The 11,943-nt window shown below is 64.3% G+C and overlaps 1 protein-coding gene across 1 annotated transcript in view; it reads right to left on the reverse strand.

Annotated features, from left to right (window-relative positions):
- The window catches only part of LOC122191929 (alpha-actinin-4-like), a gene marked incomplete at both ends in the record, with an annotated part of 7,740 nt that extends 1,067 nt beyond the window's left edge, over window positions 1-6,673 (reverse strand). The window contains 10 exons of the mRNA XM_042892342.1: window positions 153-383; window positions 478-570; window positions 2,506-2,591; window positions 2,838-2,919; window positions 3,063-3,141; window positions 3,232-3,319; window positions 3,388-3,474; window positions 5,218-5,337; window positions 5,481-5,595; window positions 6,486-6,673. Coding sequence (XP_042748276.1) covers window positions 153-383; window positions 478-570; window positions 2,506-2,591; window positions 2,838-2,919; window positions 3,063-3,141; window positions 3,232-3,319; window positions 3,388-3,474; window positions 5,218-5,337; window positions 5,481-5,595; window positions 6,486-6,673 — 1,169 coding nt within the window. The remainder of the gene's footprint in view (window positions 1-152; window positions 384-477; window positions 571-2,505; window positions 2,592-2,837; window positions 2,920-3,062; window positions 3,142-3,231; window positions 3,320-3,387; window positions 3,475-5,217; window positions 5,338-5,480; window positions 5,596-6,485) is intronic.
- Between the last annotated feature and the right edge of the window lie 5,270 nt (window positions 6,674-11,943).

Raw genomic sequence — 11,943 nt, forward strand, 5'->3', positions numbered from 1 at the left:
TGCATCCAGCTTCCCCATGGGGAGGGTCTGGGGGCACTGGAGCAGATCCGGCTCACACTTGCATCCAGCATCGCATGGGGAGGGTCTGGGGTCCTCGGCCAGCAGGAGCAGCCCCCCAACCCCCCATGCCCCCGTTCGCCATCCCTGCTCACCGACACCATCCTCCCCTCGGAGGGCATGAAGGCGGGCCGGTTGCTGAGGCGCAGCTTGGTCTGCAGCGTGTTGAAGTTGATCTCCAGCTGGCACTTCTCCTGCACCTTGGGGGGTTTGTGGACACGCCGGTAATCGCGGAAGTCTTCCAGCTTCTGCTGCATCTCCTGGATGGTTTTCTGGGGGCTGCGGTCCTCCAGCCAAGGGATGGTGCGCCGGATCCACTCCAGGAGCTGCGGGGCGCAGGGTTTGGGGTCGGGGGGCGTCACGGCGGGGAGGCGCTGGGTTTAAGGAGGAAGGGGGGGGGGGGGGCGCCCCCAAGCTTACGTCGGAGGCGAGCTTCTCGTAGTCCTCCATCAGGTGCTCGTTCTCCTGGTTGACCGCCAGCACTTTGCAGATGCGGTTCGCCGCCGTCTCCGCCTGGAGGAGAGGAGCAGGGGGGCCATGGGGACGCGTGGACGCGGCGCCCACCCGCTCGCCCCCCTCCCCGGCGCCCTCCCGGGAGGCTGCCAGCAGGTTCAGCCCTGCGCGTGGCTTCCAGGAGGGGGGTTTTGAAGCGGCCGAGAGCTCAGAGCTTCCCCACGGCCCCGGCTGAGCTCCGCGCGGGGCTCCGGCTCCATCCGTTGGGACGAAGCACCCGGAGCCGTGCCGGCAGCGTTGGGGACGCGGCGTGGAGCCCCCCAGCGGTGCGGAGCCCCGCAGCAGCGTGGCAACTGCAGGCACGGCCTCGCCGCCTCGGATCCCCGCCCAGGCAGGTCGTTACCCATCTCTGAGCACATCCTCATCTTCCTCTGCTCTCCCGTGAAGGCGGCTCTTGGCTGCGCGGGGTTGGGGGGGGGGGGGGGGTGAGGAATGGGCAGGAAGGAAAGGCTGGGGGCCGAGCGCCGGGAGGAGCTGAGAGCCAGAAAGAGGGGAGAGGGTCTACAGGAGGATGGGGAGAGGAGAAAAGGAGCTCGGGAGTGAATAAATAGGATAGAAGTGAAGGGTGGCACCCGGGGGAGCTGAGGGAGAGGCGCAGGGCTGCATTGAGGAGCGGTGGCACGGAGCTCCGGCACGGGGACGGAGCTGCGCTCCGAGGGTTGGGGGCGCTCCTGGAGCACAGCAGCACCCACCCGGAGCACCGGGGACCTCGGGAGGAGCTGGGGAGGGCTGCCCCCGTGCGTTATTCCTGCTGGGATGCTGAACAGCAGCCAGGGATGCTGCCCAACCCTGCGGCGGGCGCTGCTGCCCCTCAACTTCGGCCCTTGGTTTGCTCTGAGCCACGCAACGCCTTCCACCCTCTGTGCGCGCACTCAGCTCCTCTGATGCACCTCCACCCTCCTGCACTGAGCTCGACCCAGAGCTGCACAGACCTCCTGCCCACCGGGTGAGCCACCGGACACCTGAGAGGCTCATTTGTTTCCCGACGCCGCTAATTAATTAGCTCAGCGTGGTTAATGGCCGCTCCACCCGGGGCTCGGCCGTGCCTGGAGCTGCCCACAGCGGGTCTGGGTGGCACAAGGGTGTAAAACAGGGGAAGCGCGGAGGGAACCTCACTGCAAGGGTGGCAGAGCCCTGAGCAGGCGATGGGCTTCTCTCCAAGCCCAAACAGAGCTGGAAGGGCAGAGCTCCGGGCTGCGAGAACGCAGCAGCAGCCCTGCATTGTGCCAGCAACCCAGCTGGCCCCAGCTTGAGCCTCAACTTTCCATTACAGAAGGCTGAGAGCGGAGAGACGGCCGCTGGGGCCGGATGGTTGAGCGCACGGCTGCATCCCATCCCCAGCAGGGATTCGCTTTGCTCTCTGCTGACCCTACGGAGCTCCATCCGCCGCGTCCCCTGGCCCAGAAGCCGTGCAGCGTTAGCAGCCTCGCGCCCAAGCTGCCCCAGCCAAGCTCACCTTCTGAGCCCCAGAGAAAGCGTGGTAGAAGCAGGAAACGTATGTCATGATGGCTTTCTCATCGGGCCTGAGAGTGCCTACAATATCTGCGCAAAGAGAGAGGGAGGAGAGAGCGTGAAGGAGCAGCGTGGCGACCTGCGAGCCCTCGGCGCATGCAGCGGCACAGAGAAGCACTGGGGGCCCGGACCAGAGCCGGCCGGCGGGTTGCGTTGGCTGCTGCGCTGCCCCGGGTCGCTCGGCCTCGTGCAAAGGGCCGAGGCGGCGTTTCCTTACGGCTCCGCAGCGCCGTCCTGCCCTGCGCTGGGGCCTCGCCAACGCTTGGCATCGCCTTACAGATCACAATGGGAACGCGAGCGAGCCTGAAACCCGTGAGAACGAGCTGAGGTCTGGTTCCCAGTCAGCGAAAGGCAACGGCCAGCTGGAAGAGAAATGCGTGAGCGTGCGGCGCTGCGGCACGACGGAGGCGGCCCGCCAGGTACCTTCTGAGCCCCTGAAAAGGCGTGGTAGAAGCTGGACACGTAAGTCATGATGGCCTTCTCGTCGGGGCGAGCTGTGTTGACAATGTCTGCAAGTGAACAGGGAGGGTTAGCATGAGGGGGAAGCGCCCTGCCAGCCGGAGCCGCTCACCACGCCGGGACCCGGAGCTGCAGCGTGGATCCCGCAGACTTGAGGCAGGCTAAATAAAGGCTCCTGTATGGGCAGAAGGTGATCGCAGAGCCCCGACACACAGCAGCGCCGGCTGCCTGCACGTCCCCTGTGCCTGCGGGAGGGGATCTGCCAGCAGAGCTCCGGCGTTGGCTGAGCAGCTTACCCTCAGCGTCCAGCATCTTGGGGATGTCCAGGTACTTCTCTGCCACCTCAAAGGCGTTGTTCAGGTTGGTCACGGGGTCGTCCTGCACAGGGAGAGCCGTGCTGAAGGGGCACCCGAGAAGCGGCGCGCTGGAGCAGAGGGCACCGCGCTCCTCCGGCTCAGAGCTCAGCATTCAGAAGAGAAAAGCAGAGCAGGGGGCCTCGTGCTGCCCACCGTCCCATTTACCTTCCTGAGCTTGTCGTACTCGATCAGCTCCGGTCTGTGTCTGTGGATCAAGGCGTTGAAGGCCAGACCGTCCTTCCAGCTGCAAGACAGGGTTGCTCTCAGTCCCACCACACGCCACTCGCAGCTCCTTCCCCTCCCAGCCCTGCAGCCACGCAGCGGAGCCCCTCACCTGATGTGGAAGTTCTGCACGTTGACGTTCTTGTAGGGCGCCGTTTTCCTCTGGCACCACAGCAGCAGCCCCTCCTTGGCCGAGGTCTCTGCAAAGGGTTGCCATCAGCCCCTGCGCCGTGCCTTAAAGACAGGCGGGCGACCCGCAGGCCTTTACCTTCCACGGAGATGTCCTGGATGGCAAAGCGGAGGATGATGGTCCAGATCATGCCCAGCGTCATCTTGGCGTTGCCGTCGACGATTTCTGGAGCAGAAAGGGAAGAGCAGAGCTTCAGGGAAGAGCAGAGCTTCAGGGAAGAGCAGAGCTTCAGCCGCGTGCGGATGGAGTCAGAGAACAACGCTTCGTGGGGCGGCGCGGCGGCGACAGCAGGGAGCCCCCAGATGCTGCAGAGCCCAGCGGGGGCCACGGCCGTCCCATGGGGACCCAGGTGGGGTGGGGGTGGGAGCTCAGGGTCCCGGCACGCCGATGGGACACGGCTGCTCTCTTGCACAACACCCGCAGCGCCTGCGGCTGACGCAGGGGCTCAAGGAGGATCTGCTGCACCGCGCCCTCGCAGCACCGGTTGGGACACGCAGCGGTTTCAGGAACAGGGCCGCGCTCCCCACAACAGACATCAAAGCCACAAACCCATGCTCTCCAAACTGGCTGGGTGAGGTGAGCCGCTGCCAGAGGGGCCGTGCGGCACAAACGGCTGCTCGGAGCTCAGCTGTTGGCTTCGGAGCCATGGGGAACAAGAGGCGAGGGCTGCGTGGTGCTGAGCCCCGCTCTGCTCTGCTGGCACAGGACGGACGCAGCTGGGCAGAGCGTGACCCCCATCGAATGGCAGGAATGCTGCTGCCAAACCACGACACCTCCCCTGCTGCTACCAACGCTCGGCGAGGCTCAGAGGGAAGAGCAGGCAGATCGGGAGCCATGCAGAAGAGGAAAACTCCTTGCTTGGACCCAGCCCTCAACAGCAGCTCCTCCACGTCCCCACCTGATGAGCCCCACAGGACACCGAACCCCTTCAGACCATTTCCCTGCAGGAGATGGGCTTTGGGCTGAGCTCAGCACAGGGCAGCACTTCTGGACCTGCGTCCAGCTCTGGAGTGCAAGAAAGACACAGAGCTGTTGGAAAGGGTCCAGAGGAGGGCCACAAAGGTGGTCAGGAACTGCAGCACCTCCACTATGAGGACAGGCTGAGGGAGCTGGGCTCGTTCAGCATGGAGAAGAGAAGCTGGGGGGTGACCTCAGTGCAGCCTGCAGTGCCTAAAGGGAGCCTGCAGACAGGAGGGGAGTCAGCTCTGTGCAAGGGTTGGTAGCAGCAGGACGAGGGGAAATGGTTGGAAGTTGAGGGAGGGCAGATGGAGGTTGGATGTCTGTGCTGTGAGAGCAGTGAGGGGCTGAACAGCTGCCCTGAGAGGCTGTGATGCCCCGTCCATCCCTGGAGGTGTTGGAGGCCAGGTTGGATGGGGCCCTGGGCAGCCTGGGCTGCTGTGAAATGTGGAGGTTGGTGGCCCTGCGTGTGGCAGGGGGTTGGAGCTTCGTGACCCTTGAGGTCCCTTCCAGCCCTGACCGTTCTGTGATTCTCCTGGCACGTCCTGCAGCACCGTGGCTGTGCAACAGCATCCCTGGAACAGCCTCCCCTCACAGCCTTTACCCTCTGAGTGCCAACACAGCACCCGACGCCTGCGCAGCTCTGCCTGCAGCGTTCGCAGCTCTGTGCAGCACCTCCTGCCTGAGTACTGAGCAGAGCCCCTCTCCTTCTCCTCTCCACCTCAGCCTCCTCAGGGCTCTCATCCTTTCCCCACCAGGAGATGCTGCAGGGTGCTACGAGCCCAGCTGTGCCTTCCCCATCACAGGGCAGAGGGGAAAAGCACCTCCTTCACCCGCTGGCCACGCTGTGCGCAATGCACCCCAGGCCCCATCAGACTTCTTGGCCACCAGGCAGCGCCTGTGAGCGGCTTGTCCCCCCCCTGCAGCAGGCTTTGGGTGTCCTGGACTCACCCTCAGCTCCTATGGACACCAGCTTGACGCCTTTGCTGGCGATGAAATCGAGTGCTTTGTTCACGTTGTTGATTTTGTGCACCCTCATCTTCCCTCGCTCCGGTTTTGGCAATCGCTCCCCTGGAAGGAAGAAGCAGCAAGGATTACAGCTCTCGTTGAGGGTAAAAGCCACCAAACAGAGAGGAAAGGAGCCGTGGCACAGGACAGCGCTCTTTTTCAGCTGCCTGCGCCCGCTCGAGAAGCAAAACCCCAAGGAGCATCACCTGAGATCACCTCCAGGAGCAGCATCAGCTTCAGGCCGTCGCGGAAATCCTCGTCGATGTTCTCGATCTGCGTGCCGGCCTTCCGCAGGTGGGAGTTGCACCAGGCTGTGAAGGTCTGCAGGGGAGGACGCCCAGATTTAGCCCATAAGGCGGCACTGCCACGGCGCTGCACCGCAGGGACCTCGGCACCTTGGCACCGAGGAACGAACGCTGGCGCCCGGCGGCAAATATTTGCTCCCAGGAGCCGCTGAAGGTCGTGGCGCCGAGCTGAGAGCAGAGCGGACCCCGCGTGCTTCCCCCAGGCTCCATTCCCAGCCCTTCACCCCGCTCCCCGCTGTTTCTTTGCAGCCCGACCCCACGGCAGGAGCCGCTCCTTCCTGCTGCCCGCAGCACCGCCTTCACCCGGCGGCCTGCAGCCTGAGCTCACGGCTTCCTCTCAGGGTGTAAATGCTGAGTGCTGCGGGACGCGGCTGCTCCCCGGCGCAGCCCTCGCTCGAGAGAAATGCAATTAGAGGGCAAAGCTCACGGCGTGCCCGACTCCCACTGCCCAGCAGCCAGCAGGGGCTGAACGGCGCTTTGTTCGGCGCTGAGCTCACGGCCGGGGAATGCTGACAGCTCTTAACGAGCTGCGGGGCTGACGAGGACAGGGGGGAGCGAGGCAGCAGGGCTGGGAGCAGGTTTAGGGCTGTGTGGGATGGGGGGCACCGGCGCTGCTGGGGGTGGCGTGGAAGAGCAAGAGGGAGGGGGCTGCAAAGAGGCCGAAACGGCCCCAAAAAGCAGCGGGGCTGCGGCTCCCCACGCAGCAGGGGAGGCTTGGAGGGCTGAGGGACGAGAGGAGCGTTGGCACAGCAGTGCCGACCCCAACCAGGACGGCGGGGTCACCCGGAGCGGTGCTGCATCCCTGCAGAAGCCCCCCGTTGGTTTCGCAGGCCCCAAAGGAGCGCCGAGCATCCCCAGACGAGCTCCCCAAAGGCGGCTGAGGTCTGCCCTGAGTGCAGATCCCACCTCCTGGCAGCCCTTGGTGACCCTAAAGGCTGCAAGCGAGCCGAGGCTCCCGCCGTCCTTCTGATAACAATTCCTTCCAGATCCATCAGGACGTCTCTGGAACGGAGCGGAGCCGAGCACAGAGTCGCACGGAGGTCGGACGGCCGCTGCCCTCCCCGCTGAGCGCAGCACAATTAGCGCCCGGCCGCCTCGTTACGCAAGCGCCTCATTAAGCCGACGAGGAGCTGGCTGATAATCAGCTCAGGTTTCCCAGCTCCCAGATTGCGGGAGGCTCACGGGGGGACCCTGCCTGGCGTTTGCTCACGGGACTCCGCTGCGCTCCGCTCGTTAGCTAATTACGGATAAGGAGCGATGCTGATCCCAGGGTGGGATTTTCCTGGCATGGAAAGCAGCGCAGCCCCTCTCAGGAGGGCACCGAGCTGAGGTTCAGCGGTCAGCAGTGCTCCAAAGTGTCACCAAAGTGTCACCAAAGTGACAGCCCTCGCTGTAACAGGAAGGTTCAGCCAACAGCAGCAGCGCAGGGATCCCACCCAGCCAGGAGCATCTCCTCCTCCTCCTCCCCCCTGCACAAAGCCCAAGGGCACGGCCGTGGGGCAGAGGGCGCGGTGCTGACAGGCAGAGATGTGGGCAGGGATCTGGGGTTATAAAGGCTGGGCAGTCAGCTTTATGGAGGCTTGGGCTGGAAGCAGGTTTGCTATGGAGGTTTGGGCAGCGACGTGGCTGCAGAAAGACTTGGGTGCCAGCTGATAAAGGCCTGGGCAGGCAGCAGCTCCATGAAGGTTGGGTGCAGGATCCATGAGGGTTGGGTGCAGGATCCACAAGGGTTGGGTGCAGGATCCACAAAGGTTGGATGCAGGATCCATGAGGGTTGGGTGCAGGATCCCAGGGGGTCAGAGGCAGGATCCATGAGGGCTGACTGCAGGATCCATGAGGGTTGGCTGCAGGATCCATGAGGGTTGGATGCAGGATCCATGAGGGTTGGATGCGGGATCCATGAGGGTTGGACAAAGGCTCCATGAGGGTTGGATGCGGGATCCACGAGGGTTGATTGCAGGATCCCAGGGGGTCAGAGGCAGGATCCATGAGGGCTGACTGCAGGATCCACGAGGGCTGGATGCAGGGATCCAGTGACATCAAAGCTCCTCCCGGGAGGTGAGCGCACGGCTGAGCCGCGTCCCCTGGGCGTTCCCGTGCAGAGCAGAGCGGTGCTGCCCGTATAAGGGCAGGAGGCTGCAAACCCAGCAGCCCCACGGCTGCTCTCACAGCCCCACACCCATCGCGTGGCCCTGGGCTGCCTGCTGGGGAAGCAGCGCCAGGCAGGACGGCCCCGAACACAGCAGGGTGGAAAACGGGCGTCAGGAGTGGAATCCCGTCGTGCTGAAATAAGAACGGCCCCAAACGGGGACAAACCCCGAGGTTTTTCCGCTCTGTCTGGCAGGTGGGGCCCAGGATGCTGGGCGCAGGCCGTGCCGGGCGCTGCGTTCTCCATCAGCCCTCCAAGTTGCTGCCAGCCTGCAGGAGCTGCTCCCTGCAGAGCGCGGCCCCGTGCCCACCGGGGGGGTTAAAAATAGCTGCCCGAGAGCAGAAGGTAATTAAAAGCCCGTTAACGGCCTCGCCAGGAGCTCCTTTCCTCAAAAGAGCGAGGAGCTCTTCCAACTGCAATCAATCTCCCGATGCTGCTCGGCACGACGCCGGGCATCGGGGCTGCAGGAGCAGCAGAGCGCGGCGCTGCCGGACTGCAGAGCCTTGTTTGCTGGGTGCTGCAGCCAGCCTTGAACCGCAGGCAGGGAGGTGAGGAGCTCGGCACGGCCTGCCTTGGGATCTTTGGGCACCGAAGCACAGCTGAGCTTGGAGCTGCTTTGCAGCCCTGCGCCGAGCTGAGCTCCGAGCGAAGCCCGCGTGGGGACGGGGCACGGAACGGCCTGCCGAAGGAACAGCAATACGTTCCGAATCACCAAGTTCCTAAAAAAGGATATTCCACATCTGCTGCTGGAATTTCCTTCCCACGGAGGCGCTGCCGAAATGCTTTCCAGGCATTGTATCAAAGCCGCCTTTGTTGGGAGGAAGCGGCGGCCCCGCGGAGCACCTCGAGCTGCAGGGCGGCCCCCCATGGGCCTTCGGAGCTCGCGGGGTGGGGATGAATCCGTGCGGCTCCGTGGGCTCAGACGGCTGGCAGCTCCTCCGTTCAGAACCAGGCTGTTTCAGCACAGTCCGATTTCGGGTCCGACCGATGGCTTTTTCCAATCTGGGCTTTTTTGGGATGAGGAAGCGTGGGGTTGGGGGTGGCACAGGGCTGGGGGGGCTCCTCCCTTGGCAGCGTCACCTGCATTGTCCTCGGCCGGGCAGGAAGTTGGTTACGGCAGGAAACGCTTATCGGCCGCTCTGAGATGTCCTGGAGACCAAACAGCGGCAGAGCGTTCCTCCGCGCCGTCATTAATGACCATTAATTAACGAGCCACCTGACGGCCCGCGATCTGCTCGTGTTGGGGCACAAATGGGAGCGACGGCGGCTTCCCAAAGCGGAGCAGCGGATTCACCATCGCTCCATCGCAGGCCCAACGCGGCAGCGAATCCCAGCTCCGGGCTGCGGCCGCTCGTCTCCGTCCCGTTGTTTTCTGCCCTCCGTTTGGTGCTACTGGGAGGAGGACAAACTGGGAAGCGATGGGCCGAGATTCCCCTCATTCTTTGTCCTTATTAGGCCTGCAGTGCCAGGAGGAGGAGGAGGAAGAGGAGGAGGAGGAGGAGGGTCAGGAGAGGCGGGCAGCTCTGAGCTCACCTGGTGATGCTGTTAGGATATGGGATCCACTGAGCTCACCTGGCCATGCTGTATGGATGTGGGATCCACTGAGCTCACCTGGCCATGCTGTATGGATGTGGGATCCCACAGCTGCCCCCCGGGATCCCGGAGGGCCCCGAATTGATGCTGGCTGTTCTCCAGGCCAGAAACCCAACAGAAACCAGGCGGGTGATAAGAGGCTGAGTCAGGGCAGTGGCGCAGGGCGGACCCGCATTCCTGCCTGGCACACCTTGCACCAGGACGACGAGCTGCACCAAGCTGCTTCCCTGGCGCCGGGCCGTGCGGCACAACGTTTGTGCAGCCAAACGTGAGCTGCTGCTGGAGGCTGCCCCCCGTTTGGGGCACAAAAAACAAGGCAACCCCAGCAGGGAGGCGCTGGGATCGCTTCAGCTCCGTGCCCAGGGCTGAAAATGCACGGGACGGAGCAGCGATGCCGCGGGGATGGGCTGAGGGTGATGGTGTGGTGCAGAAAGCTCTGGGGAGACCTTTCTGCTGCCCCCCGGTCCTGATGGGAGCTGGTGAACAGGAGGACGACGGCCTGGGAGGCCCCTTCCTGCCCGACCGTCTGTTGGATGATCTTTAGGTTCCCCTCCAACCCCAGACGGTGCTTTCTGAAGCACAGCCTCCATCCCCGCTCAGTGCAGAGGCTCAAGGAGCAGCCACAGAACGGCCGGGTTGGGAGGAACCTCTGAGAGCGGAGAAGCGCGGAACGGTTGGGTTGGGAGGGAGCCCAAAGCCCCCCCAGCTCCATCCCCGCTGCAGGCTGGCTGCCCCCACCAGCTGAGGGTCCCAGGGCCCCACGCGTGACCTCAGCCACCTCCAGCCACCAGATTTCCCCAGCAAAGGCCCGAGACGCTTCCAGGAGCCGAGGGCTCACGGCGCTGCGCTCAGACACGGCGAGCTCTCAGGGCCGGATGTTTGGCTTTGGAGGGGAACCAAGAATCCAGGCTGCAGCCGCTGGTGGAGCACGCGATCCCAACTGCCCCCCAGGGCGTGGGGCAGAGCCCCATCGCAGCCGTGCTCCCTGCCCACCCCCAGCCCCTCTGCAGGACCCCCTATGGGCGCCTGTTTACCCATAGGGGGACGTGGGGCAGCCCCACGAGCAGCGCCAGCCTCCTGACTCCAAGCTCAGCTCATCCCTCTCCCAAGGCGCGCTCATTACCGCGCCTCGTTACTGCAGCTCATTAGCGAGCCTCGTTTACCAGCCCCGCTCGCCCAAGGACACCCAATTTGCGCCGCTCCTTTCCCAGTCCCAACATTCGGAAGCTGCCGGAAACACACAGAGTTATTTAGGGCCACATCCTGGCCCCGATCCTCGTCTGCTGCGTGTTTGGGAGCACAGAGGATGCAGCCTGAGTTCTTTAGCCGCATAGCTGGGATTCCAGCGTGGAACCCCGGGGATGGGACACATTCCAGCGGCGGGACGGCCGCGCGGCGCTGCCCCCGTCCCCGCTGAGCACGTGAAAAGCTGCCCGCTCTGCCTTCTTTATAAGGGAAAAGCCTCGGAGCTTCGCATCTCGGCCCAAACCGTGCGACGGGGGGGGGGGGGGGGGGGGAGGAGAGAACAGAAACCCACAAAAAAACAAACAAGTTGGGGCGGATGGCGCGGGGGGGGGGGAGGAGGGGGGGAAGGTCCGACCTCGCAGCCGCGATGCTGCGCTGCCTCTGGGCCGCGTGGGCAACAGAGCTGCGTCCAAACATCACACCTCACCGCTGCGGGATCGGCAGAGAGGAGCCCTGCGGACCCCTGGGCCCATCGCCCTGCAGACACAGCGACGTTTGCAGGGTGGCAGACCCCAAAGCTGCCCCACGGCCGGCCCTCGGACCCCAACGCGGGTCTGTCAGGCTTGCAAGGCGTCGCTCACGGCACCGAAAACAGCACGGAAAGGCTGCTCCAACCCCAGGCCTGCCTCCCCCACAGCCGCTGCCAGGCGTTGAGGGGAGGAGGAGGAGGAGGAGGAGGAGGAGGAGGAGGCCCGGCACACCCTGTGTGCCATTCCACAACGTCACCGCAGCAGCAGCGGGGCACGGAACGCAACATTCCTGAGCCTCCATAGGTGTCGTCCAGGTGCGGCAACACCCCGAATCACAGAACCGTAGGGGTTGGAAGGGATCTCCAGAGATCATCGAGTCCAACCCCCAACACCCAGGCGAGGGCTGCGGGGAGGCAGGCCGGCGGTCCCTGGGCAGGGTTTCACCCCATAGGGCACGGGAACATGGCGGTGCCGCCGAGCTCCCATGTCGGACGCACACACAGCCGGTGTCAGCTCCTCCTCCCCGCCGCCCGACGACTCCTCCACCTCCACGCAGCGCCTTTTGCTCCTGCTGTGCTCCCAGCTCCCTCCCCAGCCGCCCGTAATTAAGGTAATTAAACCAAATAGCAGATGGTCACCTGCTGCCAGCGGACCCCACGGCCCCAAACAGTTACAGGAGAGGGGAACGGGATGGGCAGCGGCGATCCTCACACCGTGCAGCAGCTGAGAGCCTTCCTCCTCCTCCCCCTTCCCCTCCTCCTCCTCCTCCTCTCCCCCAGTGCCCTTTCGTCCCTTTGCATTTCCCCATTCCCGTGCTCAGAGCGGATCTCTGCCCCCATCTCCTCCTCACGCTCAGTTCTGCGCTCCCAAAGGTTTTGGGCTCAGGGGAACGAAGCCCATTCGGACC

The sequence above is a fragment of the Lagopus leucura genome, unplaced genomic scaffold (genome assembly GCF_019238085.1).
Source record: "Lagopus leucura isolate 7727_CA_CO unplaced genomic scaffold, USGS_WTPT01 35323-0_obj-0_obj, whole genome shotgun sequence".
Lineage (NCBI taxonomy): Eukaryota > Metazoa > Chordata > Aves > Galliformes > Phasianidae > Lagopus > Lagopus leucura.